Consider the following 13918-nt stretch of genomic DNA (forward strand, 5'->3'; position numbering starts at 1 on the left):
TATTTCGTGAGAATCACCCATATACTAATCAAATTTCAAACGCTAGGTCAATGTTGCACGGCTTATTTCAAAATTTAATGCAATGAAAGAAGTTAGTCTAAGAATTAGTATACGGAAAATATACATATAAGAATGTTTAAAATCAACTCTTAATGTATGCTGATTTAAGCATAATACAATTTCTTTTAAAAAGTGGCGATATATTAATGTTTTGCTTATACTAGAAGCATATAACATGCTACAAATAAATCTTGAAAATGAATATTATTACATCATTTTATGAATTAAAAGTCTACAAAAATTCATCAAAACTTACAATTTCTTCAGAAGTTTAAACATCCTGGTAAGTTTTTGTAAAAATGCTAAATTATTTTTTAAGCAAATGAATATCGCAATCAAATGTTTTTTTCCCCAATATTTTTAGAACGTGATGACGTCAGAGCTAACATTAATACCTAATAGCACTGGGAATAAAAATTAGCTTATAGCTTGGATAGATCTAAGAAGAACTTAAAGCTTGTTTTAATTTTTTCTAGACATATTTTTTTTGTACCCATCAGAAAAATACGTTTTAATAATTTTTTAATATGTATGTAAAATTTATTAACTGTAACATCAAAATGGGGCGAATTGAAACGACGGACGATTTGATTTATTTCTAAGCAAGCACAAATTTAAATCTTATTTTCTAAAAAGGTTTTTGCTTGATCGCGAAAGACAACTTTGTTTGTAATAATAATTTAACAAGAGCTATACCAGCCACTTGATTGTGGGATATTTTTCTCAGCTAAATAATGAGTAACATAAAAAAAAATATTAAAAAATCAGTTATTTGATAAATTGCTTTGATTAAAAATTATATATGATATATGACTAAGGTGACTAATATGACTAAGGTTAAGGCAAGATATGACCATCGGAGTAATTTGATGGTAATCAACTCTCACTTTAAATTAAAATCACAGTGATCCAAAAAATGAAGTAAACTGAGATGCATTGCCAAAGTGCATAAGATGTTACTGCTGAGTTACTTACAGAAACTATAATGTTACATAATAAATCACCATCAAGTGATGCTATTTTCGTACACTATAGCCGTACTTAATATCTTGTAAAATCACGAACTATTTTTCGAAATGGCACTGTGTGGTGATTACAACATTAACATATACATAATTTCTCTCATTAAGAATCATGAAGTTTAGTGCCGATTTCAAATTATAATGTTTTCAATTATTGACTTAATATTAGGTAAGTAAAATTAGTAGTAAAAAACAATTACAAGTAAAATTAGGTTTATAAAACCATACTATCTATTTAAGCATGCATGAAAAAAAAAACTAGATTAGAAAATGCGGCTAATCGAAATGGTGGAAGATATGATTCTTTTCTAAGCCAGCTCAATTAAAAAAAATTTTTTTTAAAGATTTTTTTTTTGATAGTGGAAAACAACTTTATGATTGTAATTTCATCTGGGTAACTTTATGTAAATCAACTCTAACTTTATGTTCAAACCATAGTAACCTGTGTCGACAAAGTTAATGCTGCATTACTTACAGAAATGACAATGAGTTCCATTATAAATCACCATCAAGTGAAGTTATTTTCTTACACTATAGCCATACTCAATTTAGTGTTGGTTTGAACCTCTCTTAATAGCACAAAATATTCTTCGAAAAGGCACCAACCATGTTGTGATTTCAACAGTAGCATATACATAACTTTTTTCATTGAGAATCATGAAATTTAGGGCCGATTTGAAATTATAATGTTTTTAATTATTAACATTACAAGTTAGATAAGGTTTATTAAATCATAATATCCAATTACACATGCATGAAAAAAACTAGATTAAGGGAACCAATGAATTTTATTTCGTCAAAGAAAACAGTTCACGCGTAATATTTATTTAAATAACGCGTAATATTTATTTCTTTAACCTATGCAGGTCGATACTATAAAATTATTTGCGAGTTGTGTAGCGAGATATGGCGAATTGCCTTCAAAATCTCGAAAAATGAGTTATACTTGATTTTCTCGTTAATATTGGTGATTCTTCTTAAACATGACAATTCGGACCAAAAAATTTCTTCAAATTTAAAGTCTTTAAAATAATATAAATTTTTTTTGTATGCTTGTGTAGTTGTGTAGTTTATTGATCTTCGCTCGAGAAAAAAAATAAAATAGAAATACATCAAATCGTGAATGCCAAGAAAATGACATATTAGCTAAGTAGTTTAAAAAACAGTTATTTTAAGTTAATAGTAACTCAACTTAAGCTTTTATGTTAGATGGACCATAAATTGCTTAAATCCATTCTTTTTATCCACTGTAGAAAGTATCAAATTTTTTTGTTGTTGCTGAATTGTGCATAATAAAATTGTGTATAATAATCAATCATTAAATAAATAAATAACTTTGATTACATCCAACCATATTACAATCATACATAAACTTGATATTAGGTTTATATTTGCTTTTCCTCCCTACAGTATTAGCAGTTAAAAAATAATTTGGTAACACTTCAATGTCCTGGAATTCATAAGCCAGGAAAATGACAGTGAGGATAATGACAAATTCGCCATTTTATAGCATATAGCTTCACTTTAATTTAATATTTTGGCCTAAGACGTTTACATTCTGCAGAAAACAACAGGATTTCTTAAAATAACTCAGATAAATCTATGTAGTTTATGTTATTAATAATTTCAAGAAACCATAAAAATGACAACACAAAAACCTACTCATCTTGAAAAATTTTTTGAAATAGATTTTGAACCAGAAAATTGGTTCCTTATTCATGCAACAAGACATGTTCATATAGGAGGGTATCTAATCAATCTATTAACATAAGATATTGATTGCTGGCTCCATCGATTTCGGTTATAAAACACTAAATAAAAGTAGCCAGGAAAATGACAGATTTTCTTGGGACAAACAAATTATTGACAGATTTTTTTTTGAATGAAGTTTTTGTCAGTAATACCCTTATCGTATATTCTAGAAATGCTTACATAGGATAAGATAAAAAAAATTAGATATTGAAAAATTTATGGGAAGTTTTGAAGCTAGTTTGTATTGGAAACATTGTTTGGGACACGCCAGGAAAATGACATTTTGCAGTTCAATAAAATTTTTTAACTATACAAAACAGTCAATGATAGTGCGAAGTCATTTTAAAATGCTAACAGCAACGCAATTTATTACTTTTTTTAAAAAAAAGTTCTTTTAGTATTATAGTATTAGATCTTGGAGCAAGGGACAGTAAATTGTCATATTTCGTGAGAATCACCCATATACTAATTAAATTTTAGACGCTAGGTCAATGTTGCACGGCTTATTTCAAAATTTAATGCAATGAAAGAAGTTAGTCTATGAATTAGTATACGGAAAATATACATATAAGAATGTTTTAAATCAACTCTTAATGTATGCTGATTTAAGCATATAACAATTTCTTTTAAAAAGTGGAGATATACTAATGTCTTGCTCATACTAGAAGTATTTAACATGCTAAAAATAAATCTCAAAAATGAATATTATTACATCATTTTATGAATTAAAAGTGTAAAAAAATTCATCAAAACATACAATTTCTTCAGAAGTTTAAACATCCTGGTAAGTTTTTGTAAAAATACTAAATTATTTTTTAAGCAAATGAATATCGCAATCTAATGTTTTTTTCAATATTTTTAGAACGTGATGACGTCAGAGCTAACATTAATACCTAATAGCACTGGGAATAAAAATTAGCTTATAGCTTGGATAGATCTAAGAAGAACTTAAAGCTTGTTTTAATTTTTTCTAGACAGATTTCTTTTGTACCCATCAGAAAAATACGTTTTAATCATTTTTTAATATGTATGTAAAATTTATTAACTGTAACATCAAAATGGGACGAATTGAAACGACGGACAATTTGATTTATTTCTAAGCAAGCACAAATTTGAATCTAATTTTTTAAAAAGGTTTTTGCTTGATTGCGAAAGACAACTTTGCTTGAAATAATAATTTAACAAGAGCTTTTCCAGTCATTTGACTCTAGGATATTTTTCTTAGGTAAATAATGATTAATATGAAAAAAAGATAAAAAAAATCAGTTATCTGATAAATTGTTTTTATGATTAAAAATTATCTGATGATATGATACTAAGATTAGGATATGAAGTAAATTTTTGAAATGGACAACTGAAAAAGTATTTCTTAATAAAAATTTTTTTCACAATTAATTAACAAGTAAATTAAATTTATTATTTTGATAATTAACGCCATTTTTTTTAAAATTTAATTTTGAGCGAAATATTTTATCTTCGTGAATTAAACAATATCTCATATATAACTTATTATATCCCGAATTATTTTCAATGTGCTCAAAATCTTCAAATTTCATTACAAAAAAAAAATAAATAAAAAAAATAGTTCCAATGAAGAAAAATGGCCTCTCATTAAACAAAAATAAATTAAATAAAATTGAACTGTGAAGGGAGTTGAATGAAGACATCAAGTGATGGATATTGAAAAATCTATTAAAGCTCAACCCATAAAATTTAAGAAACTCGTGTTATTCCCATGAGCACTGATTGTCAGATAATGAATATAGAAAAATGATATGGTTCAAATTTATTTCCAAGTTCAAAAAAATTACAAGACCTTAAGAACAATAAGTCCGACGTAAAAAGAAAACATGAAAAAGAGAAGTTTGAGAATCAATGTTTACTGTGGGACTAAGGGTAAACTAATACACAAGAAGACAACATTTTTCAGGCATAACACCTGTCTCGTCTCCAAAAGAAATGGAGTAAACTCAGATGTACCGCCAAAGTGAATAAGTTGTTAATTCAACAATATTTTCAGAAACGATAATGTTCCATACTGAATCACCATCGAGTGAAGTTATTTCCTTACACTATAGCCATACTTAATATAGCGTTGGTTTTAAACTTTTTGTAAAAGCACGAAGTATTTTTCGATATGGCCTTAACTGTGTGGTGATTAGAACAGTAACATACATACATATTTTTTTTCTCATTGAGAATTCTGAAGTTTATTGCCGATTTCGAATTATAATGTTTTTAACCATTGACATTACAAATAAAATGAAGTTTATAAAATCATATGTATTTACGCATGTATGAAAAAAAACTAGATTGAGAGAACCAATGAATTTTATTTCGTCGAAAAAAAATGTCCACGCCGAATATTTATTTATAAGTTTAAGTTTTCGTTAATCTAAGCAGGTCGATATTATAAAATTAATTGTCAGTGGCGAGATTTTTTGAATTGGTTTCAAAATTTTCTGAGTTCTCGAGAAATGAATTATACTCGATTTTCTCGTTTATACACAAAATTAAATTTTAGAAGCAACAAAATCGTAAAATTAATTAATATTATTATGGTCTAGTTCAAAATTTTATGCGGTGAATAAAATTAGTTAAAATATACGTATTAGATTATTTAAAATCAACTCTTAAGGCATGCTAATTTATATATTTGTTAATTAATATTATAATAAATATTATATCTATAAACATTAAATATATATAATTATAATAAATAATATAATAAATATTATTATATATTTATTATTAATTATGTATTTGCAATTGCTAATGCTCATTACGTATTTATATATTATAGATAAATTTCCCTTAAAAAGCGTAGATATGCAAAAATCTTTCTCGTACTGGAATTTAGCATGGTATAAATAAATTTTAAAAATGATTATTAAACAATTTTATGAATTAAAAGTTTCAAATAATCTTTCAAAACTTACAATTTCTTCAGAAATGTGAACATCCTGGTAAGTTTGTTTAGTAAATTGCTAGATTAATATTAAAGCAAATAAATGAATATCACAATCAGATGTTTTATCAATATTTTTAGAACGTGATGAAGTCAGGGCTATCATTAATACCTAATAGCACTAGGAATAAAAATTAGCTTATAGCTCGGATAGATCTTAGAAGAACTGTAGCTTGTTTAAATCTTTTCTAGATTGATTTTTTTTCTGTCCCCATCAGAAGAATAAATTTAAATCGTTTTTTAATATACACTGGTTATCATAAATTAAGGAAAAATCACAAAAATAGCGATAACTCTTTCAAAAGTAAGCCAAACCGTGCAAAATTTGCATATGTTGTCCACTAAGAGTAGCTGAGTAAAATTGCAATATGCAAATTAGTGGCGCTGCACTCGNATATTGTGAAAGACAACTTTGTTTGTAATAATAATTCAACAAGAGCTATACCAGCCATTTAATTCTAGGATATATTTCTTAGGAAAATAATGAATGATATGAAAAATAAAAATAAAAAATCAGTTATCTGATAAGTTGTTTTTATAGTTAAAAATTATCTGATGATGTGATACTAAGATTTGATATGGAGCAAATTTTTAAAATGGACAACTGAAAAAGCATTTTTTAATTTAAAATTATTTTAACAATTAATTAACAAGTAAATTAAATTCATTATTTTGATAATTAACGACATTTTTTTAAAGTTTAATCTTGTACGAAATATTTTATTTTCCTGAATCAAATAATATCTAATATCTAACTATTATAAACCGAATTCTTTTCAAGGTGTTCAAAATCTTAGATCAAAATCTTCCAAGTTTATAATAAAATAAAATAAAATGTTAACTCTAATGAAAAAATTGGCCTCTCATTAAACAAAAATATACCTCTCTTAATAGTTCAAAAGTAAAATTGAACTATTAAGAGAGGTGGAAGAAGACATTAAATGATTGATACTTGAACAATCTATTAAAACTCATCACATGAAAGTTAAAGAATTCGTCTCATTCTCTTGAGCACTGATTGTCAGATAATGAATATAGATAAATGATATGGTTTAAATTTATTTCCGAGTTCAGAAAAATTTATTTCCAAATTGAATTTAAATTTATTTCCAAGTTCTTATGAACAATAAGTCCGACGAAAAAACAAAAGCGTGAAAAAGAGAAGTCTTGGGATCAGTGTTGACCGGGGGACGAAAAGCAAGCTAAAACATAGGAAGACAACATTTTACACGCATAAACACACACACTCACACATTCACTCAGCTTCAAGTTGTATGAATTATTTAAACTTTAGAAGATTATTACATAAGCGTCTTCGTAATTACCTTCCCTCATGCATTTTAAAGGGGGACAAAAAACCATGAATACGAGGAATTACTAGTTACTATGTAAATGAAAAGAGACAAAAACGTTTAAAATTTTTAATCAACCACTTTTGTGTTCAATAAAATCAAAGGAAGAATTTAAATCACAAAGTGATTCAATTTATTTGTCGATTGATTTGAAAAGCAATCAACTTTCTCCAAGTGAGACCGTTATGCGTCATATTCTATGTGTCATAGTCAGTTTTCAGATTATTTCATTGGTTATTATGGTAAAATCAACTTTTATTGGTTTTTATGGTAATTATGATTAGAATTTGGAAACGTTTTAATTGTTTCTTACGTATATATTAATTTACGAATCCTAATGTTTTAACTTCCTTTTAGCGTTAGCTGTTTGTTATAATTTTATTTGCTTTAAACTGCTTTTTAAGCACTGTTCATAAGCCTCGAAAAATTATCAAAGAAAAATAAATCTCGAAAAATATTATTTTAAAAATCTATGAAAATTTTTTTTCGCAATATCACTAAGTTAAACGTGGACACAGCTCTTTGGTAGAAATAAAAATGTCGAAAGAATCAGGATCCTTCCAGTTAATACAGGTATTTAAGAGATTGTTCGTTATTGAGATTTCTTGAAAACTTATCAAAAGAAAAAGTCTGAAAATTATAAAAGTTAGTGGTATTCCAAACTAGGTAACCGTTATCGATAAGTAAATGCGGATTTATAAAACGTGTATAATTATTATTCTTTTGTGTTGAATGTAAAAACACTTAAGTTAAAAAATATATGTTGAAAAAATATGAATCAATGTTTTTTTGTAAATCATGGTTTAATAAAGAGAATTCTTTTGAAATCTCTCTCTTTTTTTCTTTCAGTATTTAAATAAATTTAAATCCTTTCTTGAGTACTACTGAAAAAAAAAGCATGATAATCAATTAATTTTTCTCAATTAATTTTATTCAATTAATTTTATTCAATAAAACTCAATTAATATCTCTAACATTATGTAAAATTCATTAACTGAAACAGTAAAATGTGGAGAATTGAAACGGATATTCCTTTCTAAAAGAGTTTGAAAACTTAGTAAGGAAAAAATATATATTAGTTGTTTTAAATCAACTCTTATCTCAACTAAATGCCGGCTATAATTCATGCATAATATAATTTCTTTGAAAAAAACCCTGGAAATATGCAAAAGTCATTCATGAGCTAGAAGTATTTAACATGCTATGAATACTTCACAAAAACGAAAATTGTCAAAGGATTTAATGAATCAAAATTGTAGAATAATCTATAAAAACTTACAATTTCTTCAGAAATCTGAACATCCTGGTAAATTTGCTTTGTAAAAAATGCTCAATTAATTTCTAAGCAAAGAAATGAATATCGCAATCAAATGTTTTTCAGTATTTTTAGAACGTGATGACGTCATACAGCTAACAGTAATGCTTAGTACCTTTGGGAATAAAAATTAGCTTATAGCTCAGACAGATTCAAAAAGAGCTTAGAGCCTGTTTTAATCTTCTCTTGATTGAGTTTTTTTTGTCCCCATCAGAAAAATAAATGAAACCAGTTAAAATTTAGCTAAAATAAATATTTAAGGTAACAAAATATAATAAACTAGGAGGCTCCGCCCCCTGCTCGCTAACGCTCGCCAACCCCCGAGAATTGCTACGCAATCCTATGTGGTTCACGCCGTGAACCATGGCTCGCTGCGCTCGCTCGCCAATGAACACAATGTTCTAGCACAAAGACATAATATATAATCATCAAAGACATAGTATTTTATCATCAAAGACATAGTATTGTACTTATGTAGAAGAATTCTACCAATGTTCTTATTGGCTTTTAAAAAAGTATATTAGCTACTTAGATTGTATATGGTGAAAAAATCAAAACATTAGCTAAATAAGAAACATATTAGCAAAATAAATTATCAAATATTGCTTCACTAATATTCTGCATTTTAAAGCGTGAAAATTCAATGCATAAATAAACGCGAAATATAAAAAAATTCAATGCATTCAATACAAACACTTAAACGTTTTTTAGACGTTTAGGTAGCTCCCAGTAGAAAAATATCAATTCAACAGCGGCCTTTTAAAGCATTCTCACTTCAATTAATTAATTAATTCCTAATTGAGTTCAAATTAAATATTGTCATGTTTTTAGTGCATGAATCTGAATTGAACAACCTGATAATGCTCACTCTGGTTATTGTTATCTGGTTGCTCACTACGTGCTCTTGCGCGCCGAATCCAATCAATTAAAAATGAAAACTGTTGCCAGCGCGAGAAAAGAAATATCATCGGTTTTATTGATACATACATACGTACGTATTAGCGTTTTATATAATATAGATAAATTTTTAAAAGAATAAATTTTTCGCTCACGTTAATGCAAATTTCATTCACCAATTTAAAATTCCCCTAAGAGATTTAATTAAGATTTATTTAAAACATATTTCAACATTTTAAATTTCTTTAGATTAAATTAAACGTTTTGAGCTCAATAACCTATTACACCGTTGCAAAGCTTTGGGGATTTGAAATAATTTTTTATTTTACTGGAATTGAAAAAACAAGACGGTATGGGAAAATATTTTTACGAAGCTCTTAATGATTATAAGCCAAATAATTAAGTATAATATAAAAATATTATTGTTTTTTAGTCGATGTTAAGCATGTGGTAATTGTAAGTTAATTGTAATAGTAAATTAATTTTTAAATGAGTAAAGTTTTCCCGTTCAGGATAATATATTTAATCCGAATTTTAAAATTTTTGTTAACTATATTTTATTATTGTTTTCAATTCAAAAAGCATCTGAAATGTTTGATTGAGTTACATTAAAAACAAATTTTTACACTTAAAATTTCTTTATATTTGATTAAATGTTTTGTGTACAATGGCCTAACGCATTGTTATAAATCCTTGGAGCTTTGAACTTATTTTTTATTTTACTAGATTTGGGAAACTAAACAAATGGACAACATTCTTTTAAGAAACATTTAACTATTGCAAACTAACAAATCATGAATGATATAGAAATACTATTTTTAGAGCCAATATTAAACATGCCGTAAAGGTAAATTATGCTGCATGACGTAGAACAAAATCAAATACAGAGATGATATAAAAAGTGAACACTGTTAATATAATTACTGGTGTGATTTTTATTTTATTTATTATATTTTTATGCAGGATTTTTAGCACGATTTAAAATGTAGTTTGGTTCATTATGAATCGAATTGAAGTTTTGAAGTACTGAAGGTAAGAAAAATTTAGTTCTTCAAAAAATGATATAGAACAATATATATATGGTATGGGCAGTGGATTATATAGATGTATTCCTTTATTGGCGCTACAAACCTATTTTTTTTTGTGTACCAGTTATGCGCACAAAAAAATCCTTTATTTTGCCAAGTTTAGAAAAAAAAAACTTTGTGATTGTTTGAAATGAAATTTTCTTTTAATACTTAAAAGAAGAACCCGTTACTTTTCGTAAAAGTATGCCAATTATTTTTGTTTTATTTTATAACAGTCGTTGAACAGCCGACCCAGTCTTCTGGGTTTACGACTACTAATGTTCAACTTGTAATCAGAGTGTAGCATTGTAATTTTGAACCCAATCTAGAAGACAAGAGAACTCCTGGATTGGGAGAAATTTGCTGCCGAGGAGGACTTTTGGATGGAACTAACCCGCATTTGCATTACATAGAGAGAAAAACCATAAAAATCTCCCACGACTAGCGTAACGGCAAAGGGACTCTAACCCATGATCCATCTACCACTGAGGATATTTCACGTCAGCACTGTGGTGTGGTTTGTGCAAGACGGGTGCGGATTCGTTTCGAGCAGCCATTGCGGGGGATTCGAACCCGGTTGATCTAATTGGAAGCCGAACGCTCTATCCCGAGATATCGCGGCTCATGCTAATTGGAATATTTCTTAAAATTTTGTTGCAGAATCCGTTCTAGGATAAATGTAACAAAAATCACCCAGGTTAAGATTTAGTATTAGTGGCCCCTTGGTTTGATGATAATTTTTGTTCAGTTATGCTGAAACTTTGATTCTTTGCTGTCTTTGTTTTCAATGACGACACCTTCGGGTTACCACAACTTTAGTTTACAGTTATGTGATTGGTTTTTTATACGTATTGATTCATTTTCAAATCGCTAAACATACGAGGAGTCTCCGATTGTAAACTATTCACAATATATTTTATGCTTCCTATTTTATGTGTGATAGTCTATTGTTAGAATATTTTAAACTTGTATTAGTTTTAAGAGTAATTATGACCAGTATTTAGAGAAGATATAATTCTTTCTCACTTAAATATTAATTTAACGAGTCTTAATGGGTTATCCTCCTTTTCTACGTTATCTATCAGATAAAATTTCACTTGCCTTAAATTGCTTTTAAATCAAAATTCAAAATTTTTTTAAATAATTTAAAGCATTTGTTTGATTTTGGAAAGAAACTGAAGGAGGATAAAGAATGATTTGTAAATGTGGATTCATTTGGGTTAGTTAGTTTGTGGTTTGATAGGTTTTGGAAATTATTATCATTATTTGTATTTTAAGAAAAGCGAACAGTATAATACACATTTAGTTTGTTAACTTAGCAACTATAAAGATAGAGAACACTAAAAAACTACCAATCGCCTCTGTTAGAGTACCAATGAATTCTTTTGTAATTTATGTATCACATCTTTCAGTATTTGTAGGAAATATAAGTAGTTTAAAATCTCATCTGGGTATTGTTTGGGAAGTTGCATTGACTGCAACAAGTAAAATGGGGCAAATTGAAACGGTGTATCATTTTTTTAAAATCAAGCACAGTTTTTAAAATCTTATTTTTTAAAAGATTGTTTTAATCGTGGAAGACAACTCTGTGGTTCTAATTCCATCAGAGTAACTCTATATTAAAATCATAGTAATCCAAATAACGAAAAAAGAGAAGAATTATTTTGAAATTCATCTCTCATTTTTTTAAATATTTAAATAACTTAAAATCCCTTTTTGAATGCTATTAAAGCAAAAAGTATGGTAATCAATAAAACTAAATACAGTAAAATGTGACGACTTGAAACTGTAGATGATTTGGCTCCTTTCTAAGTAGAGCTCAATTTTTAAAATCTTATTTCTTTCAAAGATTTCAAATCTTTGAAGACACATTTTCGGTAGCAGTTCTATTGAGTAACTTTATGCGAATCATCTGTAACTTTATGCAAAAAAATCAAAGTTATCCAAAAAAAATAGTAAACTCAGATGTATCGCCAAAGTGAATAGGATGTTACTGCTGCGTCACTTATAGAAACTATAATGTTCCATAATAAATCACCATCAGGTGAAATTATTTTCTTACTACAGCCTTACTTAATATAGTATTGGTTTGAAACTTTCGTAAAAGCACAAAGTATTTTTCGAGATGGCCCTAACTCTGTCTCTCCGTCTGTGTGTGTGTGTGTGGTGATTACAATAGTAACATATACATAATTTCTTTCATTTAGAATTATGAAGTTTAGGGTCGATTTCAAATTATAATGTTCTAATTATTGACATTAAAAGTTAAGTGACATATTTTAAAATCATAATATACGCATGCACGAAAAATATTAGACTAAGCAAACCGATGAATTTTATTTTTCTCGAGGAAAATTGCTCGCGTGGAATATTTATTTAAAAATCTAAGTTTTCATTAACCTAAGCAGGTCGATATTATAAAATTAATCGTGAGTTGTGTGGCAAGTTGTGAAAATGAATCGTGAGTTGTGTGTTTCATAATTGTTATGGCTACTGATATTGTACGGAAAGTGCTAACTAAAATTTAAGTCAAAAGTAAATAATAAGAAAAAAAAAGCGATTTGTTGAATCGCTTTTAAATTGAAACGCTTTTAATTTCTCGAAAAATGGAGCATATTCTTTTTTGCGCTATAAAATATATACAAATTATAAAAGCTACGAAATCGTAAAATTAACTAATACTGCTCGATTTATTTCGAAATTCTTTGAGGGGAATAAAATTAGTCTAAGATTTAGTATATAGAGAATATTCATATTAGATTGTTTAAAATCAACTTTTAATGTGTATTAATTTACATATAATGTAGTTTATATAAATTAACACACATTAAAAGACTTCTATATATGCCAGCTTTTAAAAAGCGGAGATATGTAAAAGTCTTTCACATACTAGAAGTATTTAACATGCTACAAATAAATATCAAAAATAAATATTATTGAATGATCGTATGAATTAGGAGTCTAAAGTAATCTATGAAAACTTACAATTTCTTCAGAAATTTGAACATCCTGGTATGTTCGTTTTAAAAAAGGGATAAATTAATTTCTAAGCAAACAAATGAGTATCGCAATCAAATGTTTTTTCCCAATATTTTTAGAACGTGATGACGTCATAGAGCTATTATTAATACCTAATATTACTAGGAATAAAAATTAGCTTATAGCTCAGATAGATCAAAAAAGAATTTAAAGCTTGTTTTCGGTCTTTTAGATTGTTTTTTTAATTGCCATAAGAAAAATAGGTAAATGAAACCAGTTAAAATGTATCTGAAATAGATATTTGAGATAACAAATTTTTACAATAAATTAATTTTTAAAAGAAATTTTTTTTCTCACAATACAAAAGAGTAAATGCTAATTTTATTCACCTATTCCTAAGGTACTTAAAAGATATAATTAAGATCTATTATAAAACAGATTTCCACATTTTAAATTTATTTAGATTAGATTAAATGTTTTTAGCACAATAGCCTAACACACTGATG

At 27.2% G+C, this 13918-nt stretch overlaps 1 protein-coding gene across 1 annotated transcript in view; it reads right to left on the reverse strand.

Moving 5' to 3' along the window:
- Nucleotides 1-13506, reverse strand: part of LOC122271503 (uncharacterized) — a 34656-nt gene extending 21150 nt beyond the window's left edge. The window contains exon 1 of the mRNA XM_071182809.1: nt 13419-13506. Within this exon, the coding sequence (XP_071038910.1) occupies nt 13419-13441 (23 nt within the window). The 5' untranslated portion in view covers nt 13442-13506. The remainder of the gene's footprint in view (nt 1-13418) is intronic.
- Nucleotides 13507-13918: the final 412 nt, after the last annotated feature.

Source organism: Parasteatoda tepidariorum, chromosome 6 (genome assembly GCF_043381705.1).
Source record: "Parasteatoda tepidariorum isolate YZ-2023 chromosome 6, CAS_Ptep_4.0, whole genome shotgun sequence".
In the NCBI taxonomy this organism is placed as follows: domain Eukaryota; kingdom Metazoa; phylum Arthropoda; class Arachnida; order Araneae; family Theridiidae; genus Parasteatoda; species Parasteatoda tepidariorum.